The sequence below is a fragment of the Ursus arctos genome, unplaced genomic scaffold, assembly GCF_023065955.2.
Source record: "Ursus arctos isolate Adak ecotype North America unplaced genomic scaffold, UrsArc2.0 scaffold_31, whole genome shotgun sequence".
Lineage (NCBI taxonomy): Eukaryota > Metazoa > Chordata > Mammalia > Carnivora > Ursidae > Ursus > Ursus arctos.
The window spans coordinates 1258090-1274011 of NW_026622997.1; the positions used below are offsets into that span (position 1 = coordinate 1258090).

General features: G+C 50.4%; 1 protein-coding gene across 4 annotated transcripts in view; it reads right to left on the reverse strand.

The window, feature by feature from the left end:
- The window catches only part of PGBD1 (piggyBac transposable element derived 1), a 30155-nt gene extending 18163 nt beyond the window's left edge, over positions 1-11992 (reverse strand). The window contains exons 1-2 of one of the 4 annotated variants that reach the window (XM_048225505.2): positions 11735-11992; positions 4878-5279 (exon numbers count right to left, since the gene is read on the reverse strand). In XM_048225505.2, the coding sequence (XP_048081462.1) occupies positions 4878-5273 (396 nt within the window). In that variant the 5' untranslated portion in view covers positions 5274-5279; positions 11735-11992. The remainder of the gene's footprint in view (positions 1-4877; positions 5280-11734) is intronic. The other 3 variants (XM_044380452.3, XM_057304967.1, XM_026489531.4) reach the window with 3 other exon arrangements.
- Between the last annotated feature and the right edge of the window lie 3930 nt (positions 11993-15922).

Genomic DNA, 15922 nt, shown 5'->3' on the forward strand with positions numbered 1-15922 from the left:
ACGGATCTGGTGGGGAGCTACACATCCCTGGGACTGTCCACGGGAGGGGGGACAGACTGTCACAGGGGTGAGGGCATGTGGAAGACAAATCCTAACATCTGGCTCTGAAAACCAAAAGGGCTGAATTTCAAGATTCTTAAAGCCAGCAAAACTTAAAACCTGGAATTTTAAAAATCACCAGCTCAGCTCTGGGAGAGAATGGAGCACAAGAGAAAATGGAGGCCCTGCCCTTGAAGAGACACCAGGACAGCCCCCAGAGATGGAGCTCCGAAGCAGCAGGGTGAGAAACACCTGGGGCAGATGGGAGGGAGAGTTATTTGCTAATCTCAGAGCTTGTCTGCAGGGGCAGAGAACACTGGGGAGACCCCTCCAGGAACAAAGGAGCCCACGGCGCCATTTCTCTCGCCCACCCCCAAGATAAACACGGCTACCTGCAGGAACTAGCAGAGTGGCGACACTGCTACCCTACACCTCGCCCTGCACCCCTGCGCTTCGGGGGACCAACCCCTCCAGCCAGGCCTGCCCCAGGCCCAGCGCTGAGGGGACCCTCCCCCCACGGACTGTCGTCACATGTTGTGGCTCCGCCCCTGCCAACCCAGCTGGCCTGTCCCAGCTGTGGTGGCAGGTCCCCTCTCACAGAGGATGGGTGCAAAAAACCTTACAAAAACCTCATGCTCCAACCCCACGCACACTGGGGATGCGCCCCTCCAATTCACTTTTGGCCAGAGCCCATCCAAACCCGGGCCACACGCCTGGCAGTGTGCAAGCAGCCCCAACAGGGGCCAGCACCACCAAAGTGACTCCTGCCCTGCGGAGAGGGGAAGATAACCCTACGTTCCTCACCAGCTATGGCCCCGCTGGGGGCAGAGAGCTGGTCTGACTGCAGGCCCCCCCCACCCACGAAAACTTCTCCAGCTACAATGCAGGGAAAGTACACGCAGTCTTCTGCATCTCTGGCAAACGCCTGGTCTGACTCAACTCAAGCCCAAGGCAGCCCCAGGCTGCTCCACTAAACACTAGAGACCAGGCACCGCCCGCGGCAGGCAGAGCGCCGCCGCAGACAACTGGGCGGAAGGAAGAGGAGGCTGAGCCACAAGAGCAGGGCACGTGCAACAGCTGGAAGACTCCCCGAAGTGCCAGGTTCCGGCGCACGGGACACCGCACCGCACGCACTCCAGGAACTCCTCAGAAGACCAGTACCTAAAAGAGCAGGAGACACAGCTGATCTTCCTAACACAGAAACAGACTCGGAGACCCAATGAGGAGACAGAGGAATACATCCCAAAGGAAAGGACAAAATGACAGCAAGAGACCAAAAACAAATGAAGATAAGAAAAATACACTAGATGGAATAAATAGCAGACTAGAGAAAGCAGAATGAATCGGCAATATGGAGGCAGAGGAATGGGAAGTAATCACGCGAAGCAAGTGGGGAAAAAATGATGCAAAATGACAATAGACGAGTTAGGGAAGCCAGTGACACCATGAGCGGAGTAACAGTCACAGTGTAAGGGTCCCAGAAGGAGAAGGGAGAGAAAAGAGGGAAGAAAATGTATCTGAGGAAATAACAGCTGCCAACTTTCTGATCAGGGGAAGGAAACAAATCCAGATTCGGGAGGCAAGAGATCCCCCCAAAAGATCAACCTAAGGAGGTCCACACCAAGACACAGTAATTAAAATGGCAAAACGTCATCGTAAAGAATTTTATTTAAAAGGTTTATTTATTTGAGCAAGAGCATGAGCGGGGAGAGGGCAGAAGGAGAAGCAGGCTCCCCACTGAGCAGGGAACTAGATGTGAGACGCAATTCCAGGACCCTGAGATCATGACCTGAGCCGAAGGCAGAAACTCAACCGACTGAGCCATGTAGGTGCCCTGGCACCCAACTTTTTAATGAATCCAAACTTCAACAACCTGCAAGATGTTTCCACTTGATCTCCCCATTCCTCCCCACATTCTCGCTAAACAAACCCTGCCCTTTAGCCATGCTGCTTGACTCACTGTCCCTTGAAAATACCAGCACAGGAAGAGGGGATGCCAATAGCCTGGAAATTGGTCTCCAGTTCATGTGGTCTCAGGTAACCTGGAGAGGTGTGCTGGGATTATAACTGGTAGGTAAGCCTTTAGCTAGAGTCTCTAGAATATTCAGGAGGAGCTAAAAGGATATGTATTTTTTAAAAGCACTTGAAAATGACAAAGCATGCTTCCTGAGGGCCCAGAAGCCGTTCTCATCACGATCACACACACCCCAGCAGTGGTGCCTCCCTGTGGGGATGAGGGGACCACAGGAGCCACACTCTGCCCACACCACCCCTGGGGTCTGGTTCTGAGTCCCCTCAGCAGCTTTTAAGCTTTTGCATATGTGGAAGAATCTCACATCCTATGACCGCTGCTATCTTTCGGTCAGTTATCATTCTCACCATTCTGACAGCTGCCCACCTCCATTCATTACCCCTCTCCCACCTCCAGTCAGAACGAAATCGCTGTCAGCAGACGAATGCTCATCGTCTCCTAGGTAAGTAGGAATGTCTACCCACTGCAAGGCTCCCTACCGCCTCTCAACTTCTCCACATAAACAAACCATGCTGGGGCTCTATGCAATGCTGGTTTTTCGTGGCTGAGGAAATACGATACAACCATCAGCCACGTAAGCAGGGAAATATCAAGGCCTATTTATGCTACATGACATGGGTAATGTCATCTCCCTCTGATGATTTTATCACATGAGCCATTTATTCTACACTTACTGTCAAAATGTCAGTATTCACAGATTTCCAATGTGGTGATTGGTAAACAATGACTGGGGTAAATCATGAACCCTCTGAAATCATATGCATAATTTTGCACGTACCCTCTTTTTCCAGGGAGGAGAGTCAAGTTTTCAACTACTGGGGAAAAACTAGCAGCACCCCTCACCAGAGGTTAAAAAACAGCACACTGTGGCGTTCTAAGGTCTCCTCTTTGATCCTTCTGCGTTCTTTTTCTGTTCTCAATCCATCTGCAGACCACAAACTCTGTATTCTCTGCATGGCTTAGCCTGTTGCCAGAGGCCTGCACGAGCCGAACAATAACCACCAGCTGGGTGGTTTACCTGGAGGTGAAGCCTGGAGATGGAAAGTGGGGGAGCCCTGCACACAGGAGACTGCACTCCAAATGGACAACAGAGAGAACCTGCTGAGGCCCGAAGCTGCATTTAAAATGACGCAGGATTTGAGCGGGAGGGGCTACTGAAGAAAACGTTACTAAGGGAAAAGGTAGATCTGCGGAAAGCCCCCATGTAAATATTTAAAACACCCACAAGTACAGAATTAGATGTGCGGAGCAGAGGAATGTAGTACAGAGACTTCTGGTCAGAAGGTCAGGTGACCTGAATTCCAGATGCTCTGCCTCTGTCGGCCCTAGACAAGTCACGAAACAACCTAAGTTTTGGTTTTCCCAACTACGGGTACGGAGGTTGGATAAGAAGATCTTAGGGTTCCAACATTTTACGGTTCCAAACGTCCTTAGAAGCTCACTTAGATACAGGGTGAGACAGAAAAACAGAATCTCAAAAGTGGAGGACACAGATCAGTGTGTCTGCTCCCAGCGTCCACAACGAACACCCGCCGGCACTCACCACTTACTTCATGGGGGTTCTCCTGGCAGAGCTCTGGGGGTTCACATGCCAGGGTGGTTACCCTGGGCAGGAGCTGGAGGCTCTGACACTCCAAAGAGGCTCCTTGAAATTCTGTCACCAGTGGGTACATGTCCTGTCCCTGAGTATAGACAGAAGCCTGGGGACAAAAGATTCACCTTGAAAAGGCATCCTGGTGGGAACCAGACTGAACAGCAGTTAGGGACATTTTCCAGAACAGCAGACGAGCCCCATTTAATCTTGTAAAGCAGCAGCGAGTAAGACAGAGGAGCCACGCAGAGCCTCACCCATGCGGTAAACGAGGGCTGCACATGTACTAAGATCCAGCCTTCGTTCTGCACGCTGGGCTTATCGTGACAAACAAGACACAGGCGGACACAGAAGCTGTGCCCAGAAGAAAACAGAATAAACCCAGATGGATGCTTACACTCGCAGATGGAGATTTACTGAGGAACAGAGTGTCTACACGATCTCACAACCTCTCCCAAGGATTACTTACTAATGACAAGGGGGAAAATGGGAACTTTATAACAGAGAATCGGACAGACCGCCTTAACCTCGTCAGTAATGGGACAGCCCGTCACGGTGTGCCTCCCGATGGGACGCCCTAAGGAAAACACAGCTTCCGTGGGATTCTAGCCTAAATGCACAAGCTGGACCCTATCATGCGAAAATAGAGACAAACCCACGTTTACGGGCATTCCATAAAATCACTGGCTTGTGCTCTTCTCAAATATCAATATCATGACAAAGACCAAGCAACTGCTCCAGACTCAAGGAGACGAGCGTAAAGGCAACTACATGGAACGTGTGATGCTGGACTGTAGCCTCAATCAGGGTAAAATTGCCATCAAAAAACACTACTGGGATGATATGGCAAAATGTGAACAAGGACTGCTGTGTAGATGATAGTATCACGACAATTCTAATTTCCCAAAACTTGATCTCTGTATTCTGGTCATACAAAAGAACGCCTTTGCTCTTCGGAAATACATACTGCACACTGAGGTGTTCCGACATAACGAGCTATGGTGACCCCAAATCTCTCTCAAACGGTTGAAGAAAACACGAAGCATGAGTGCATGCAGACCCACGCGTACACGGAGAGGACGGGGGTAGCGCTCCACAAGAGGGGCACATCGGGACTGGGTGAAGAGGACACAGGAGTTCTCTGTGCTACCTTCCCAGATACTTCTGTCAGTTATAAATTATTTGAAAACAAAGTTAAAAACAGATTTCCCTAACCTGCTGTCGTGGGTCTCCTGTGTCTTTCTGCAGATCTTCCAGCACAGTCACCACCTGCTCGCCACTCTCCGGCTGCTGCTCCCGCACCCAGGCCCGCAGCTCCTCGGGCAGGATGGTCAGGAACTGCTCCAGCACCAGCAGCTCCACGATCTGCTCCTTGCTGTGGGTCTCGGGCCGCAGCCAGCGTCGGCACAGCTCCCGGAGCCGGCTCAGCGCCTCGCGGGGTCCGGGAGTCTCCTGGTAGCAGAACTGCCGGAAGCGCAGGCGGCAGAGCTCCTGAGCGCAGCGGCTGCTCTCCTGTGAGCCCCACGTCTGCTCCCACGTGGGGTCCTCCTCCTTCACTTTCACAAGGCTGTCTCCACTTTCAGGTGCAGGGCCTGGCAAAGCTTCATCCATTCTGAGCTTAAAGGAAAAGGTTCGCTTAGCCCAGGTCTACACTTCAAAAATGTTTGCCCACATCCAAGGCATAAGGATGGGCAACATAAAGTTGCAAGAGCTTCAAAATTCCATGAACCATACTTATATTCCCCCCCCCCCCGGAAGTCACACTCAGAAACTGAGTCTGCTTGCCTGTGTTACCAGTGAGATTAATCAGAAATCTATCTTGAACCCTAAGGGGGTTGAGCCAGGAGGTAAGGGATGTAGAGTAAACGATGTGAGGGAAGCAGGGTCAACAATAAGAATGCTCGAGCAGCCTCTACTTCGGCTGGAGAGAAGAGAGAATTTTATCCATGGCAGAGCCAAACATACTCTCATCTGTGTACTTCCAACAGAATATTCCACCTCAAATGCAGGGGAGGGAGACTGTTTCTAAAGTCTCCTGTCCCCTAAAATTTCTTAGGATGAGATTTTATCACTCCTTTCATCAGGAGGTGGAGTGTATTTCTCCTTCCCTTGAATCTGTGCTGACCTATGACTGGCTTTGGCCAAGAGAACATGGCAGAAATGGCTTTGCGAGAGGAAGTGTGCTGCAGCCCTTGGCGCACTGCCGTGAGCCTGCCCAGCCGTGAGAAAGCCCCAGCTGGCCAGACACAGGTCATGTGGATTGGAATCCAGGGGCCCAACTGAAGTCCAGAGCACCTAGCTCCCAGCTGATCGTACCCACAGGTCACTCCGCCAGTAGAAATGCCCAGTCAACCCAATGAATCAAGAAAAATAGTAAGTTGAGGATGTTTTAAAGCACTTTTTAAAATATAAGAATAAAAAATTGAAACACATGCTTCAAGTTCTTTTTCTCTCCCTTTTGTGATCTCATTAATCCCAATTTCAGTACATCTCTATTCTAAGAATACGCAAATCTCTGGCTGACTCCAACTCGCCTTTACATTCCTGACTCACATCTTAAAATGCCAGTAGGATGCCTTCCAGCTTCTCCTGGGTCATAATTTCAACACATCCCAAGCTGAAATCCGAGTCCCATCAAAGCTGTACTACTGTTCTCCCCATTTCCACTGCATCACCACCATCCCCCATGCATTCAGGCTTCAAAGCCTGCCTCTCACACAATCATTCTGAGTCCAGTCAGTCCTTCCTCCGAAATACCTCTTGCAGCCATTCCCTCCCTTTTATCCCCTATTACCATTGACATTCACGACTACAGTAATGTTCTGTGCGGTATCTGGCACCTGAACAGGGACGTGGAACAACAACGGAGGAGGAGCCCCGAGAGATAAAGAAGCAAGGTCTTGGACGTTTCCCGCTGATAAGTCGGGGTACTTTAGCAGGGTATGGGTAATTTTCAGAGCACAGATCATTATCGCCCTTACGTTTGTCTTTTCGAGGCAACTCCTAAGCAGGAGGAGTTAAGGTTAGCGAGGGCAAACTTTCTGACTTACTAAAAGTCATAGAAGAATACTGTTCGTGGTTTCCCACGCTGGGGACCTTAGATCTGCAAGCATGGGAAAAAGTAGGGCATGAACTTAAGCAACAGCACGCTCGAGGAGAGCCTATCCCCGTCACTATTTGGTCTACCTGGTCTCTGATTTGTTCTATTCTGGAACCACTTCAAACTCCGGACTCAGAGAGTGATACTGAACCTGAGTCCTAATGCCAAAGATGAGTCCCCAACAGGACCTGAACGCGCTGTCCCAGAAGGAGGAAAAGTAGAACCCGTCCCCCCCCCCATAGAAGTGGACGGTTTCCCGCCGCCACCTTCACTTACAGAAAGAAACAGTATTTTCCTCTCACAAAAACAGGCAACAGCTCCATTATATAAGGAACAATCTCAATCCTCACTTTCAGCGGTCCAAAAAGGCTTGCTCCTGGCCAAACAAGGAGACTTGGATGCTCTACGATTTGCTTTCCCGGTAACCATAAGGGAACATTTGCCTCCCGGGGTAGATCCCAACCACCCGGAAGGAATATATGAAGCCACGCACGAACCCTTTCCCTTTAAAGTTCTCGAAGAGTTAAAACAGGCAGTTCAAACTATGGTACTAATTCGCCCTTCACTCTGGGCCTTACTCAGGGTGTTGCGGAAGGTAACTGATTAATTCCCACGGACTGGTCTCTGTTAGCGAAGACCATCCTACTCCCCGGGGAATTCTTACAAGTTCATACGTGCTGGCAAGATCATGCAGAGACTGCTGCGAATCATCATCGAGCTCACAATATCCTTGTCTCTTTAGAACAACTGATGGGGGTAGGGCCCTGGAGTCAGGTACGGCAACAACTGCAGATGACCAATCAAGCTGTAGGACAGCTTCGCAGATGCTGCTCCCATGCCTGGGAAAAAACGGAGTCTAAATCTACTGCTAACGCCTCTTTTCAAAAGATGATTCAAGGAGCTAAAGAGCCTTACACTGAATTCACAGGAAGATTACAGGAAGCTATTAGAAGATCAATAATGTAGAAGCTGCAGACACATTATTACAATTATTGGCCATGAAAATGCAAATTCAGATTGCAAAAAGGTTATAGCCCCTTTTAAATGAAAAGGCACTCTTGTTGACCACATCAAATTATGCCAAGGTGTAGGCACCGAGACCTACAAAGCTGACTTCTAGCTCAGACCATGGCAGCCTTAACGAATAAAGGGACAATGCTTCAACTGTGGAAAAACCGGGCATACTTGCGCCCAATGCCGTCTTAAGAGTAAAAATACAACGGGGAAAAAACAATCGAAAAAATAATTCTCCCGGTCTTTCCCCCCAATCATCAGTGTCAAGGGCCTCACCCTCCAGACCACCAAGATCACACTGCCAGGAACCGAGACGGCGAAGATGCCCCCATGGGGTCAGATCAAGAAGCTGGCCCAGAAAGCAGAAGTGCCGCACAATGAACAACGCCCCTCTACCCCTGGCAATAGGGCTGTTACCATGATGGCCTTATTGACGGCAGCCCTAAGTATTCCCCTCTGCCACAGGCACCAGCCACCAATTATTGGGCTTATGTACCTAATCCCCCTCTTATCAGGCCAATTGAATGGGATGATGACACTGTCCCTGTATACATTAATGGATCTAAATGGATGCCAGGAATAGCAGACCATAGGCTCCCGATTTTCCCTAAAGAAGAAGCACAAGAAATTAATATCACCTTGGGCTTTAATACGAGACCTATATGTATTGGCCGTTACGAAAATTGCTTAAGACCGCTAAACCAGGGATGGCTGGTGACCTCTCCTGGAGGCGTTAATTCCTCCAAAATGTAACTTCATTTGGTATCTACTGTGGGCTTTGCCTACAATTTTACCGAAGAAAACATTGAAATCCCACCGATACCAAAATGTAAAACGGCCAGAGTGTGGTCAGATGAAGGGATTCAACCCAATTGGGAGGAACGCAGAGCACATCATCCCAGTGCATTAATTAATGATTCCTACGTAGTACGGGACTGGTCCTCTAAGGGGTTCGCAATGTTCCCATCATCGAACCTTACGATGGCATGTATTCAATCGTACCTCCATTTATGCTATTTCCGATGGCCCCACAGCTAACCCCACATGGGTTAGCGGCCCCCCTCCTTTTAGGGACTACCGCAAAAGACAAAAACATTTATGGAAACTTGCTGTGGCACAGGCCCCTATTAGGATCTGGAATGGGACCTATTTCAAAGATGAAAACTATAGTTTAAACTTTCAGACGGTCGATAAGGACTATATTCAGGCTTGTGTGAGAGACCCATATGTGTTGGTGGTAGGACCCCTTAAATTGGATATGTCCCAAAAAGAGCTTTTTTGCACAAATTGCAGGTTATATACCTGCCTAAATCATAATATAAATACCGACCAATCAATCATCTTATTAGCACGAAGGAGAGTTGGAATATGGATACCCACTGAACATCCCCGTCCATGGGAGAGTTCTCCCGACATGCATGCCTTGTTAGCGGTCCTACATAAGTGGGTCCGACGCTCAAAAAGGCTTGTAGGACTCCTTATCAAGGCTATTCGCAGCATTACTGCCATGACCACCATAGCTGCGGGGGCAGGAACAGCATTGCACCAAACAGTTCAAACGACAAGATTTGTGCAAGATTGGCATCACAATGCCAGCACGGCATGGAGTCAACAAACTATTATTGATCAAAAGATAAATGAACGACTCTCAGATCTAGAATATACTATGGCATATCTAGGATATGAAATACAAAATATTAAATTAGACATGCGCCTTGTGACTGGAACGTCACCACATTTTGTGTTACTCCCTTTCCTTACAATGCAACCGAAATTCCTTGGGACAAAATTCGGAGACATCTATTTAATCATTATGGTAACGATTTAACTCTTGATATTAAACAGCTACATTATACCATTCAGGGCATCACTCGGGCCGACTTACAAAACGTACCAGGCTTAAGCCTGGCGGAAAATATTGATGGGGCACTGTCCCCCTTAAAGCCTTTCCAGTGGTTTAACAATAACGGTACTAGCCTTCTAGGAGCTCTGCTACTGCTTTTTATCTCTCTGTTTGTAATGTGCTTAGTCCTCAGATGCGAAAGAAGTCTTCCAACGGGTGACGGAACGCGAAGTGGCCAAGTCCACCTTCCTGCTCCTACAAAAAGAAAAAGGGGGAAACGCAGCGGCCTGGCTGAGAGCTTATGCTAAAGATATATATAGTAGGAAAACATGTTTGGGAGCCCCGGCGGCTTTAGCGTGGACGTCAGAGCACAGCAGCTGAGAACGCCGCTTGCTCAGGGCCCATCGCCCTGAGATAAGGAGCGGCGGGAACACCTGGTCCGCTCAGGGCTGCACGCCGCCCCATCGGAGACCTGATTGCTCCTGATGATAGCCCTAGGGTCCGTAGAAACATGCGTAAGAACAGGCTTCACTTGCTGAATGTTACATCATTTACTCCCGTGACCTTCCCCACGATGTACTATTCGCTGAAGACTTCCTGAAGAATCATTAACTGTGAAGGACTGCGCTCATTCATCCAGGGTGTGCTACAGACCACGAGACCCCCTTTGGTTACCCTTGTCTTTGATGGTTTACCGCCAATACATATGCAAGGCTGTAGCTGTTCCGGGCGATGGCACTCTTTGCGATCGTCCCCTGCTCCCTCGTTTCTCTCACAACTAACCGGTCTGTGCCTCGTCCTTCTTCGAATCGCCCGGACTCCGCGGGCGGCTCCCCGGCAGGTATCCCTGCCCCACAGTCCACTCTCATCACCCCATTAATATTTCCTAAAGCACCATTCGGACCGTGTTCAACACATCTCCCCCACCAAAAAGAGGGTTTCAACCGCTTCTCCTTGGATTGGATTCAAACTCCCCAGGATCTGACCTTCCCTGGGTTTTTACTGGTTTGTCTGTCATTCGATAAGCTACCAAGCACGTCATTATTTTCCATGCACAACACTAACCCCGAAATAAAAGACACAGTCCCTACCCTCTTTGCAAACTCCTCACGTCACTGCCATGCTGACCTGCTCGACTTTTCCCCACCCACCTTGTCCTTCATGGCCAGGACTGCCTTTCTAGGAGGACACATTTCCCAAGTCCCAGCGCAAACGCCACCCTACACCTCATGTCCAGACAGAGGAAACCCCTCTGTCCACCAGGCCATTCGCGGGAGAGCCAGCCCGACCCACCGTGCCCATCCAGTCGCTTTCTGGCTCCCACCACCCACCCCCACACTGGACAGAGGCCAGGTCCGCAGCGCCCGGCTCCCGCCCCCCCCCCCCCGGGGGTCAGAGGCCCCGTCCGCATGGCCCCGGCGAGCCCGGCTCCCGCCCCCCCCCCGGGGGTCAGAGGCCCCGTCCGCATGGCCCCGGCGAGCCCGGCTCCCGCCCCCCGGGGTCAGAGGCCCGGTCCGCACACCCCCGGCGAGCCCGGCTCCCGCCCCCCGGGGTCAGAGGCCCCGTCCGCACGGCCCCGGCGAGCCCGGCTCCCGCCCCCCGGGGTCAGAGGCCCGGTCCGCACACCCCTGGCGAGCCCGCTCCCGCCCCCCGGGGTCAGAGGCCCCGTCCGCACACCCCCGGCGGGCCCGGCTCCCGCCCCCCGGGGTCAGAGGCCCCGTCCGCACGGCCCCGGCGAGCCCAGCTCCCGCCCCCCGGGGTCAGAGGCCCGGTCCGCACACCCCGGGCGAGCCCGCTCCCGCCCCCCGAGGTCAGAGGCCCCGTCCGCACACCCCCGGCGAGCCCGGCTCCCGCCCCCCGGGGTCAGAGGCCCCGTCCGCACATCCCCGGCGAGCCCGGCTCCCACCCCCCGGGGTCAGAGGCCCCGTCCGCACACCCCCGGCGAGCCCGGCTCCCACCCCCCGAGGTCAGAGGCCCGGTCCGCACACCCCCGGCGAGCCCGGCTCCCGCCCCCCGGGGTCAGAGGCCCCGTCCGCACACCCCCGGCGAGCCCGTCTCCCGCCCCCCCGGGGTCAGAGGCCCAGTCCGCACGGCCCCGGCGGGCCCGGCTCCCACCTGGTGTCCGGGCAGCACGGCGGTCGGAGAAGGCACGGAGGGGCACCCCGAAGGCACCGAGCGAGCGCGCAATACGTGCGCGTCCGACTGCTGGTCAGCTGACCAAAAGCTCAAGGAACGCGTTCAGCGGAGAAGCTGCAGCCTCGCCACAGGCTCCGAGGGGCAGACAGCCCGAGGCTCCAAAGCTACTCCTTCCGCCGCTCGAGCAGCCGAGGAGCGGCTTTTCTAGGAACGCGGTCCCGGCCTCTCTAGGATCGAGGCCGCGCTTCTCGCTAGTGCGCCGGGCGGACCCCCGCCGCCGCCCCGCGCAGGCGCGTCCCGAAGACCCGAGCGGGCCCCTCATCTCTGCAAATCTTTTCAATGAAAAACAAGATGGCGAAGGCAAAGCCGAGACTCTTAGGATCCTCTGCGGTTGCTGGTTAGAGAGATGAACAATGACAACATAGCAAGCAGCACAAATTCTTAAAACTTAAATATGCAGGTTATATATGCCCAAATGAAACTCAAGTTGGGTAGAGACGAGAAAATGAAAAGTGCCCCATCCCCAAAGTTACCGTTGTTAGTATTTTTTGTACGTTTTCCCGGACACTACCAGCCACGGAGTAGCGCTCAATAAACACCAGTTTAGTGACTATGTAGCTGTATATTTTTTAACACTTATGGGATCACAACATGAATTTGCACCTCAGCCTTTTCTGCTTAGCTTGGAGATCTTTCCATTCACCTTATTTTTTAACAGCCGAATAGTTTCCGTTGTACGGACACACCCCAGTTCACCTACCATCCCTGTTGTTTTACGGTAGTGTGCACACGCGTCTGTGTGTGTACAGAAGTCATGTGGATACGGGAATGCAGAGAACAGACAACATCTTCACGAATTTAATGATGCCAGCTTAAGTACTACACAGTGGAACGGATCCGTCAAAGAGCATGTGCCCTTAAAATTTTATATACAGCTCCCCTATTTTTTAGGGCACTGCTGTTTAAAATAAAAATTTAATAGAAAAATCCGGAAAAACGTGAGCATGGCTGTTCACAAAATCAAGAGTTATAAATGACCAAGTCACATTCTAGATGTTCAACTTTGATGGGAAAAGTATTCTTCAAAACCCCTTACAAAACAGACTCGTTTCATATGCACCAGATTGTCAAATGTGTGAGAGAGTAATTCCCAGGTTTGATGTGGGTATGGAAAAACGGGCATTTTCACAAACTGCGAACAGAAGGCACAGGTTAGTATAACCTTTCTGGAGGGCAATCTGGCAAATGAATCAAACCTTAGGAAATGTGCCTACGCCTTTGTCTCATTCATTCTAGTTTCAGGAATTGAACGAAGGAAAAGAATTCTACAAGGTGAGCAAAGCTACTACATCCAAATGTTCACTGAACTGTTTGTGGTGACAAACTATAAACTAAATGACTAACAATGAGAACACATACCGGAGAATACCGGGCAACCTGTATTAAACTCTCTCTGGGGCGCCTGGGTGCTCCGTTCCGAAGCTGTCTTCGGCTCAGGTCGTGATCTCAGGGTCCTGGGATCAAGTCCTGTATCGGCTCCCTGCTCAGCAGGGAGCCTGCTTCTCCCTCTCCTGCTCCCCCTGCCTGTGCTCTCTCACTCCGTCACTTTCTCTAATAAAATCTTTTTTTTTTTTACTTTTAAAAAATAAAAATAAATGATCTTCCATGAAGACTTTTAGTTATCTTGGTGTCTTAATGAGGGATTTTTTTGTTTGTTAGCAAGGTTCAGAAACCCAATCAAACGGACTTAAAAGAAACCTTTAACGGAAGGAAGCAAGGGCATTCCTTGGGCTCCCAAGACCTGCTGGGAGTGCGGTGGACCTCAGGAGCTGAGGGCCGGAGTCGCTTGTCCTGAGTCTCTCTGAGCCTCCTGGGGTCCCAGCTTCAGGACTTGCCTTCATTCTTTTACTTCTCACTGGGCTGGTTTGTTCCTATTTGGTGTTTATGGAAAAATGGTTCCAGCTCTAGATTAGTTTCTTGTTCAAATGTCTAACAGAGACCAATGAGAATCTGTGACCCAATATGGAACTTCTGCCCAAGCCTGGCTTAGGGGTCCCCCACCCCGGTCAATCCTCAGTGGTCGGAGAAGGCTCACATGGCAAGCTGCCTACCCGGATCGTGGCAGAACTGGCCTAGAATGGAATGGGCAGAAAGGCAAATGGATTGTCTTTTTCTTTTACAAATCAAAACTGTTCATGATATGAAGTCCAGTGAGAAAAGTAGTGTTTCTATGCATAAGAAAGATCAGTATCTCAAAATACATCATTAAGAGATTATATCTGGACTGAACATGAAGCAGGATGATTTGCTTTACGTTTTTCAAGGTTTTTACAAAATACATGAATTTCTATCATAAACAAAAGTTAATTTACTAAGGACTTATGAAGAAAAAACATGAACAACTATAGCAGAAATTATCAGTACTGTGAATGTACGTATACGCACACACTAAACAGTGATTTTTTTTTTAAGATTTTATATTTATGTGACAGAGACAGACAGCCAGCGAGAGAGAGAGAACACAAGCAGGGGGAGTGGGAGAGGAAGAAGCAGGCTCCCAGTGGAGGAGCCCGATGTGGGGCTCGATCCCAGAATGCCGGGATCAGGCCCTGAGCCCAAGGCAGACGCTTAACGACTGCGCCACCCAGGCGCCCCAAACAGTGATTATTTTTGACAGGTGAAAATTAGGGTGCTTTATTTTTCCCTCTCCTGTTTTTCCATACTACATTTATAACGGCACACTTGTTGATAACTTCATCAGTTTTTTTAAACAGGAGAGTGAGCAGGAAATGAAGACACATGAGGACCACTCTTCTCTGAACATTAGAGGCTACTATCCCAACAGAAAAGCTCCTCAGCAGAAGGCACTCTGCAATACAGCTCGTCCTTTCTGGGCTGCTGCCTCCGAACAGACTTTCAGCTTTCCTTCTAGAGCATCTAACATGTGGCACAGCCACAAAATCTCCAACAAGATCTGTTATAACCTCTGCCCTTTGTTCAATGTTTCTGTAATCTTCAAGAATAGAGAAGAAGAGCATGTTATTAAAATATACCTGTATCCAGGGGCTCCTGGCTCTTGATTTCGGCTCAGGTCATGATCTCAGGGTCCAGGGCATGGAGACTGCTTGAGATTCTCCCATCCCCTCACCCTCTTACCCTCCCCGCCCCCCTGCTCTCTTCAAAAAAAATTTTAAAAATATATACCTGTATCCAACATTTATGTCCAAGAGGTTAAGGGTGTGCCCCCAGGGTACTGATGAGAACACCATTTCCTTTGGGGCTGTGTGAGGGATCGGGGTGGTTAAGGGGTCAATGAACTCCGAACGCTCATAATGCATGTACTACAGAACCGTCACAAAGCTAAAGTTTCCAGATATTGAAGGGTATATCACTCTTCCTTTGACTCTTGTCATTGTCACTGCTTTTTCATGAGAATAAGAAAGATATCCTCTGTTCCTTCCTTCTCAAACGGAACAGAATCAAGCAGATTTAAACTATGACACGGAGCTGAATGCTCACATACTGACCTCAGCACGGCCGTCAAAACACTTGGGAGAAAATCCCCGGGATCTACTTAATGTTATCCATCCAGGCAGAATGAAAGACAGCTTTACAACTTCCTAAGGAATGAAACATGACTGTTTCCATGGAATTCTTTAGTGCCTCAAAAAGTTGCACTGCTTCTCCCACAGATTTGGTCCTCCTCCAGGAAATGGTACGAACAGTGGTATCTGGTCACACTGCATGCAGCCAGATGCAGGTGGGAAGGAAGTGGGTCAAAGACTGCTAAGTGCCTGTTCCAGCCTTCATGCTCCCTTTTCTTCCTAGTGACAGAGCTTAGTTTTCGGCTGGGCACTCCGCAAGCCAAAACACACACTCTCCAGACTCCCTTTCCCAAGTTTTGGCCTGTAGCATATGTGCACAAGTGACTTCTGGGAGGCTGCTCACAGAGGGATGGCCGGACTGGGAGGAACTGACCTCTGTCGGTCTGCATTTTGCATGTGATGGCTGGAGCTTCAGCAGCCACCAAGGATCATGTGACAACCTCAGGACTGGTGGTGTGCACTAGGATGTTGGAGCAGAAACGCAGAGGCAGGGTCCCTAGTGGTGTCATAGAGTCACTTTGTCAGTCCTGGACTGCTTGGTCTGTTTCTAAACTACATGCAG